The sequence below is a fragment of the Apus apus genome, chromosome 4 (genome assembly GCF_020740795.1).
Source record: "Apus apus isolate bApuApu2 chromosome 4, bApuApu2.pri.cur, whole genome shotgun sequence".
In the NCBI taxonomy this organism is placed as follows: domain Eukaryota; kingdom Metazoa; phylum Chordata; class Aves; order Apodiformes; family Apodidae; genus Apus; species Apus apus.
In genome coordinates, this window is record NC_067285.1 from 47,574,841 (window position 1) to 47,582,256 (window position 7,416).

At 45.3% G+C, this 7,416-nt stretch overlaps 1 protein-coding gene across 1 annotated transcript; it reads right to left on the bottom strand.

The window, feature by feature from the left end:
* Nucleotides 1–1,285: 1,285 nt before the first annotated feature.
* Nucleotides 1,286–7,383, bottom strand: CCNA2 (cyclin A2). The gene is made up of 7 exons (XM_051617819.1): nucleotides 6,927–7,383; nucleotides 6,351–6,463; nucleotides 5,412–5,635; nucleotides 4,687–4,891; nucleotides 3,730–3,843; nucleotides 3,086–3,219; nucleotides 1,286–2,644 (listed from the first exon to the last, which is right to left on the bottom strand). The coding sequence occupies exons 1-7, from the start codon at nucleotides 7,381–7,383 to the stop codon at nucleotides 2,593–2,595; spliced, it is 1,299 nt and encodes a 432-aa protein (XP_051473779.1). The 3' UTR covers nucleotides 1,286–2,592.
* Nucleotides 7,384–7,416: the final 33 nt, after the last annotated feature.

Genomic DNA, 7,416 nt, shown 5'->3' on the forward strand with positions numbered 1-7,416 from the left:
TTCCAAACCAAAGTCACCATCAGGTGTAAAAGAATGAGTGAAGATTCAGTTTCTTCTTAGTTCCATGTTACCAAGAGACAATCCTCTTCCAGAAATACAACAGCACACTTTGCACACCTCTCTTCTTTCTTCACACATAACATACCCCACATTTGTTACAGGCTTTATTTTGAAAGGGCCACACATTAAGCTGGATAGGCAGAACAGTATAGCACCACCTGGAATATTTTATTCAAAGCTTAGTAGTAAGACCTGGAATCATCCTCTGTTGATGTCAGAAAATGAGAAGATAGAAGAAGATGCAGCAGCAAGGGCTGTCAGTGAGGAAAGGAACACAGTCACTGGGCAGAGATGCCAACCCATGAATGCAGCATTTTGTTAGGCTGCAGAAGTCCTCTTGGTAGGTTGAAGGAACAGCTCAGGGAGCAAGACAGAATTTTTCTCTGTGCTTTTGGGAACAGTAACAAAACAACTTCAATTGAAAATAGAGCACAGAGACATTTTATTAAGCAGTAAATTAATGCTATAAGCCACTGAAGTCCTTTCACTTACGTATTGCTACTTGCTGTTTTCTGGGGAAAACAATAAGTCAGCTTCCTTTAAATTACCCCTCTTGCAATTATGTTTCTCAGTGGTCTTGGGAAGTTTCCAGCATACCCCACAAATAAAGAGGGGAAAGGCAGATCCCAGTTTTTTAGGAAGATTGCTGTGCTCTACTGTCTTCAAAGAATTGCCAGTCACCATTTTGCCCTCCTAGAGTCACAAATTGATGCTGCAACTGCAGCAAACATGCTCCTGTAAACACAAACTCCCTCTCCTGCAAGTTTCCAGCATTTCCAATACTAAGTACCAGACAGGATACACTGATTTTTTCACCCAACTTGTTTTAGCTTTTCAGTGGCAACCTACTGAAATTAAGCTAAACAAAAGCTATTGGGCAACATGGCCAGCCAGTTAAATACTGTTCTTCATTAAACATTAGAACAAGTATAAAAGTCAAAGTGCATCCTAAAAAACTTGGATTGGCCAAAAGAAGCAGCCTCTGCTGTATGCTTTAGTCTTGACTCCCTCTGTAACTGAGTTGGTTCATGGAGGGCTCAGACTGCAGAGCAGGGGTGGGGACAAAACAGCAAGTTTTTAGTTAACTGAGTAGAGATGTGAGTTGTCTCACTATAAAGCTTATCAGCTTAACAGAAGGCTGACATTTTTTTTAACATAGCCCAGAGCATAACAGCTGTTCAACATCTGCAAAGAATTTACACTGCTATCAGCTGGGCATCCAGATAACCAGACAGTGTTGAAGCAACTTCAAGTAACACAGGTTGCACAGGGCAGCCCTTGCCAAAAAGCTTTGGACGTGAATGCCAGTTTCAGATGGCAGTGCTACCCCTCAGTGATTTTGAGGTATTGGCAAGACCACTAACATCAGATGTAAAAATTGTTTATTGGCCAACCTGGAAATGGCTTAATTAAACTCTGTTCCACGCACTCACTGCTTTACATGCAAAGAAGAGCAGGTACAGGGCAGCATCACTCCCATTTACACAGGTCGAGGGTAAACATCCACTTGATCTAATGCCAATTATGTGCTAGTTTGCACCTGTAACAGTTCTCAAACTAAGGGAAAAAGATGACCAGTTTGCCTATTTTGTGCAGTGTGCCACAGAGGAATCCTTTCCAAGCAAGAGGGATGTACAGAATTTGGTGCATACTGCACATGGCCCATCCACGCCAGAAGATACTCCCTCCTCTTGAGGGCACGAAGCAGTAGTTCTCCCTCCTGCAGTTTAATCCCTCCACTGCCCCTGAAGAGGTACGAGGTAAGCAGGCTGATAACTGTAGTTTTCAGCAAGTATTGATGAGCTTTTGGGACACCTAACACAGAGGGAACTCCACGGGTTTAAATTAGTATCTAGTTACACTTTGACTAGAAAATACCTAAAGCAAGACGTTTGTCTACATACTGGAAGAGAAAATTAGGACCTGGTATGCTAATTTTAGCTGTGCAGTCCCTGCAGCAGTGTTCAACCTTCCACCTGATGGAGATCTGGCAATACATCACAGAGCAATCAAGGCTTCCCATACACTAGCACATCCCGAAGAGCCTCACAAGAGTCAGTTCCAGCCAGGTGTTCTCCTCATATAGTTTCTTCCAGTATCAGAGCCCTTAAACCATGTTCTGGACCTATACTAAGTCTCCATTTAAGCTAGACAGTATAAAAACACTATGAATACTGCTGTGGAGTCCAAGTCATTCTTACTTGGAAGAAGAAAGAGCCCTACTATAATAATGCACTGCTAATATTAATGTTTAGTCTATAATTATATAAGCAGTTTCAGACTTCACTTGGTCTGCATGGTTATTTCTGTGCTTGAAGAGAACATTTTTATAAAAACCCAGCTAAATATTTTAACAAGATTGCATGTACAAAAGATTTACATTAAAACCACATAAAACTAACTTCATAATTAAGCTCATCAAAACCTGTATTAATATTCTGAGTGATCACATCTAGGATTATGAACCATGTTTAAAACTGTACATAATTTTCTTGCAATATACATCCATTTAAAAGATCAGTCTCTTGATTATTACAAAAAGTTTAGTGTCTCTGGCGGGTCAATAAGCGATACTCCATGATACCTAGAGAGGGGAAAAAAAGATGCAGGATATCACCTTGTTCATATGCTTTCTGCTGCATACAACCTGCAGGAAAGCACATTTCTCACAAGGCACAGGCAGCAGGAAGCATTTTGGGGCGTGTCAGCTGCCAACACAGATTTTTAGGAGCATTAGGTACCATCTCCTGCCTACCAACTGTAGTAACATCCAAAAAAATTCCTCCAGTTTCTACCTGACAGTTCAAGCAGTGATGACAGGCCTGGGGGTGAACCACAGAGTATTGCTCAACAAAGCATTGTGCATAAGCCTGGGGAGTCTTGTCACCATTTCACTTACATGGTAGATGTGGTTAGTTGGGTCTGACTGAAAACTCAAGATACACCCCACCTCCTTATGCAGTTCCATGCTAGGACAACTCAGGCCTAGCATCCCAGCTCATCACACATCTCTGCAGATACTCACTTTGTACTCTTGTACTTTTCCCTGATGGACTGTTGCATGTGCTGTGCTGCTTTGAGGTAGGTCTTGTGTAGGTCCATGAGGCAAGGTTTGATGTCTTCAAGGGTGTAGCCCGTTACTTTGCACAGGGATTCAGGCTGAGAGGAAAAAGGAAGGGGGACATTTGAGCATCTCTGTTTGCTTCTGCAGATGACTGCTGTGGGGGTTTTAGCTTCCTACTGAAACTCTCCTCTTCTAGTAGGCTGGCAGAGTCTCATGTTCTCAAGCACAAAGGAGTTGAATACTCTGCTCAGATTTTAGCAGTTCACATAGATTTAGAGTTATCCTGAAAACTATCATATTCTAAACAAATATTCCTTGCCTCTATAGAGCTTAGGCTTTTTCTTACTGCCCTTTCCTCATCACAAGGAAGCTTAGAGCTTTGAGAAGGATCACCAGAAGAGAGTGCATCAGTAGATGCTGTTTCCTTCCAAGAAAAGGTACCCCCTGCATTTTTCAAATGCTATAGGGAGCAAGCCCTAACTAACAGCCTATGAGTGCAGAGGGGCCGTAATCCCTGCAGCCCAAGCCGCAGCATTCAGAGCTGTGTACCAATACACTGAATGTGGATGAAGTTGGGTGAAGGGTCAAGTTCTAGTGCTACATACCCAAGCTTGTCCAGTGATGGTATAGTCTGCCAGATGAAACGCTGCGGCAGCAATAACCGATGGCAAGTACTTCAGGTAAGGGTCAGCATCAATTAGACTCAGCTCCCCAAGGTACTGCAAGGGAAACCAGAGAAAGGCAATCGTTTGCATCCCAAAGGAAGTAGAAGAGCATTTAACAGCTGCACTAGAGCCCTAATTTAAACTCCCAATCCTGACACCAGCTGGAAGAACAGCTTTTATTTGCTTCAACTAACTCTCTCTTTTAGCATCTGCTGTTAACTGCTGTCAAACAGTGTTCCTAACACGTGCTTTTCCAACAACACATTTTATATTTAGAGATATATAAGATCTAAAGGGAAGAGCGTAGTCAGGCCTAATCTTTGCACGATGAGACAAAGGCTTCCTTTTAGAAGCTCTGGTACCTACCATACAGGAAGGATTTAATATAACTTCATCTGAAATGTTACCTGTGCTGTGCTTTAGAAATTAGCCTCTAGATTTAGAGCTCACAGCTTATTGAGGGGGAAGCCAAAAGAAAAGCCTTTTTTAGCTGAAGTGGGTAGCTGTGGCAGTTTTAGATTAGGAGGGAAACATCTAGCAGTGATACAAACCCCAAATTAAAGTTCACCAATCCCTGCCTGCTCTGAGTAAGCAAGCATGTTGGAGCCAGAGCAGGTGACAGGAATCTCAAAGAGTATCTCAGAGTAAGTGGCAACAGGAGTGTTACTTTCCAGTGGTGTGGCACCACTTCCAGGGGAGCATGTGGCATAATATACACACTCCCCAGAATTCTCCTAGAGACACTACGCATTTAACAATGGGAGGAAACAGGGAAGACTGGACTGATGAATCCTTGAGCATTCTTTTCTACTGGGAATAGGAAACAGAGCTTGTAAAATGCATTAATAGTAATACAACTCTCTAGTTACATAGGCCAAGCTAGTAATTCTTACTTACCATTGATAAGCTCTCCACTTTAGCATTTGTCTGCTCATGTAGGAAATACTGAGTGAGGAACTGGTTGATTGTTGGAGCTGCCAAGTCAAAAGACAAAACCTTCAAAATTAAGTGCTCCATCCTTAGAACCTGCTTCTTGGTATAGGTGTCATCTGTGATGTAGACAAACTCTGCTACTTCAGGAGGGTAGATTTCTTCAAACTTTCTGCCAGGAGAAATAGTTATGAGTTAATGACTGGGTACTAGAGGACCAGATAACTGGGAACATTTAATGAATGTCAGCATGCTACTTTAAATTCTGACTTGTTTCTTAAGAGTGCTGATACTTCACAAGTTTGCTGCACTTGGTTCAGTAGCTCTTGAATCAGCAGAATTTGAAATTACACACGTACAAGAGCCTGATAGTTTAGCGGTAAGCAATCTGGGACTCTGAGTTCCCAAAATTCCCAAAGAACCAACTAATAATTGATGCAAGCAAAGCTTTTCACATCCCTTGTGCATATTCCCTCAAATGCCATTTAGAAGCCTTTTGCTACTGCAGCTAGAAAGAATAAAACCTCACATTAGGTCCATCTACACTTTTTGGTGGATAACTCCTAAATTCTCTTCCACTGTGAAGCCCTCCTGAGGCAGTTTGACTACAGGCAATGGAAATGTGATAGCCACAAGATTTCCATCTGTATGAGACCAGGAGATGGAATTTTAAATGAAGCAATTTCACTTACGATGCAAGCAGCATAGCTGCAGTCCCCACAAGCTGAAGTTTTCCTCTCAAAACAGACATTGAAGAAAGAAACCTATCGATGTAATTTACAGCTAAGTGCAGGGTTTCATTCTGTAATTTGTATTCTTCTCCAACTTCCACCAGCCAGTCCACAAGAATGGCCCGCATGTGGTTCGTGATATCAGGTTGCTTCTTCATGTAACCTATTTTAGGCTTGCATTTCACCTGTAGATTTAGATGACAGATAAGATTAAATTTGGAGTAAGTGCCAGTAGGAAAGCAGCTATTTAAATTCCAATTACCACAGTTTAAACAGATCAGAAGTAAACAACAGGAAGTTTAGCATCTGTAAGTTACATTTCCATAACCTTGAGTTCTTGCTTGTGTTCAGCACATGGCGCAGTCACCTTTATCCTAAGAAACTGGTCTTGTGGTCACAGTAGTGCACACAGCATCTTATTTCTCCATTTCTAGCAAGTGTTACTTTAGTCACTATACTAGAAACTAATGTTCAGCCTAGAGAAGAGAAGGCTCTGGGGAGACCTTATAGCACCTTCCAGTACTTCCACTGGCCTACAGAAAAGCTGGGGAGGGGTTTTTCATCAGAGAAGATAGTGATAGGACAAGGTGTAATGGTTTTAAACTGAGAGTGGGGAGATTTAGGTTAGATATTAGGAATAAATTCTATAAGGGTGGTGAGGAACTGGAATAGGTTGCCCAGGGAGGCTGTTGATGCACCATCCCCTGGAAGTTTATAAGGCCAAGTTGGATGAGGTTTTGTGCAGCCTGATCTAGTGGTAGGGTTCCCTGCTCATGGCAGGGGGGTTGGAACGTGATGATCTTGAAGGTCCCTTCTAACCTTAACAATTCTAGGATTCTTTGATTTCTCAACCCCAAACTTCACCTCCATAAGCTGTATGGAAACAAGAAGAGAGCTCACCTCCATTTCCCTAAGGTACGTATGGATATCGCTGATGTAGTCTGGTACATTATTAACATTTGGTTTCTCTTCTGCTTCTGAGGTTATTGAAATGTCCATAATACTAGGAGAATCTAAGCAAGAGATAACAGCCATGTTAAAATGGGCACTGTTAGGTCACATCCCTACAGCACATGGGGTGCCCCCTCCCTGGAAGTTTTCAAAGCCGGGTTGGATGAGGCTTGGAGCAGCCCGGTCGAGCAGGAGGTGTCCCTGCCTGCAGGGGGGTTGGAACTAGATGATCCTTAAGCTCTCTTCCAACCCAAACCAGTCTGTGATTCTATGGGAGGAACCAAATCAGCTTCAGCAACTGGAAAAATATCTTCCAAGTCGAACCAAACCAATCTACACCCCAAACAACTTCAGCATCTCCAGTCCTCATCCAGTTTGCTCTGGAAATCACTCCCTCGGTAACCCCTCGGCACAGCCCTGCTCAACTCGGGGTTTCCTGGGGAAAGGGCCCCGCGAACCCATCTGCCCCCTCCTCGCGGGACACCAGCCAGGCTGCGGGAAGGGTGTCCTGGGGGTGTCACCTACCGAAGCTCAGCTCCATGGCGTTGCCCAGGGGGGCCAGGGGCCTCCTCTCCCCCAGGGCACAGACGGCCGCACGCAGCCCCAGCGCCGTCTCCTCCTTCTGGGTGGTCGGGCTGTCCCGCCGCCGCTGTTCTTGTTGTTGCTGCTTCTCCTTCTCCATCCCGTCCGGCTCGTCCACATGGACGCTGAAGGCCTGCTGCCCGCCGGCCCGCCCCGCCGCGCCATGGCCCTCGCCGCCCCGCGCCGCCTGCGGGGAGAGCGGCCCTTCAGCGCGGCCCGTGACAGCCGCGCCGGCAGCCCCCGGGACGGCGGCCCCACCGCCCCGCGCCCTCACCTGCAGCAGGGGCCCGGGCCGCTGCTGGGCCCCCCGCAGCAGCCCCAGCGCCACGCGGGGCCCGGCGGCCGGCAGCGCCTTCCCGCCGGGGGGAATGTTCTCCTGGTTCTCCTGCTCCGCCAGCATGGCGGCGGGGCCGGGCCGGGAGCGGGGCCGGGG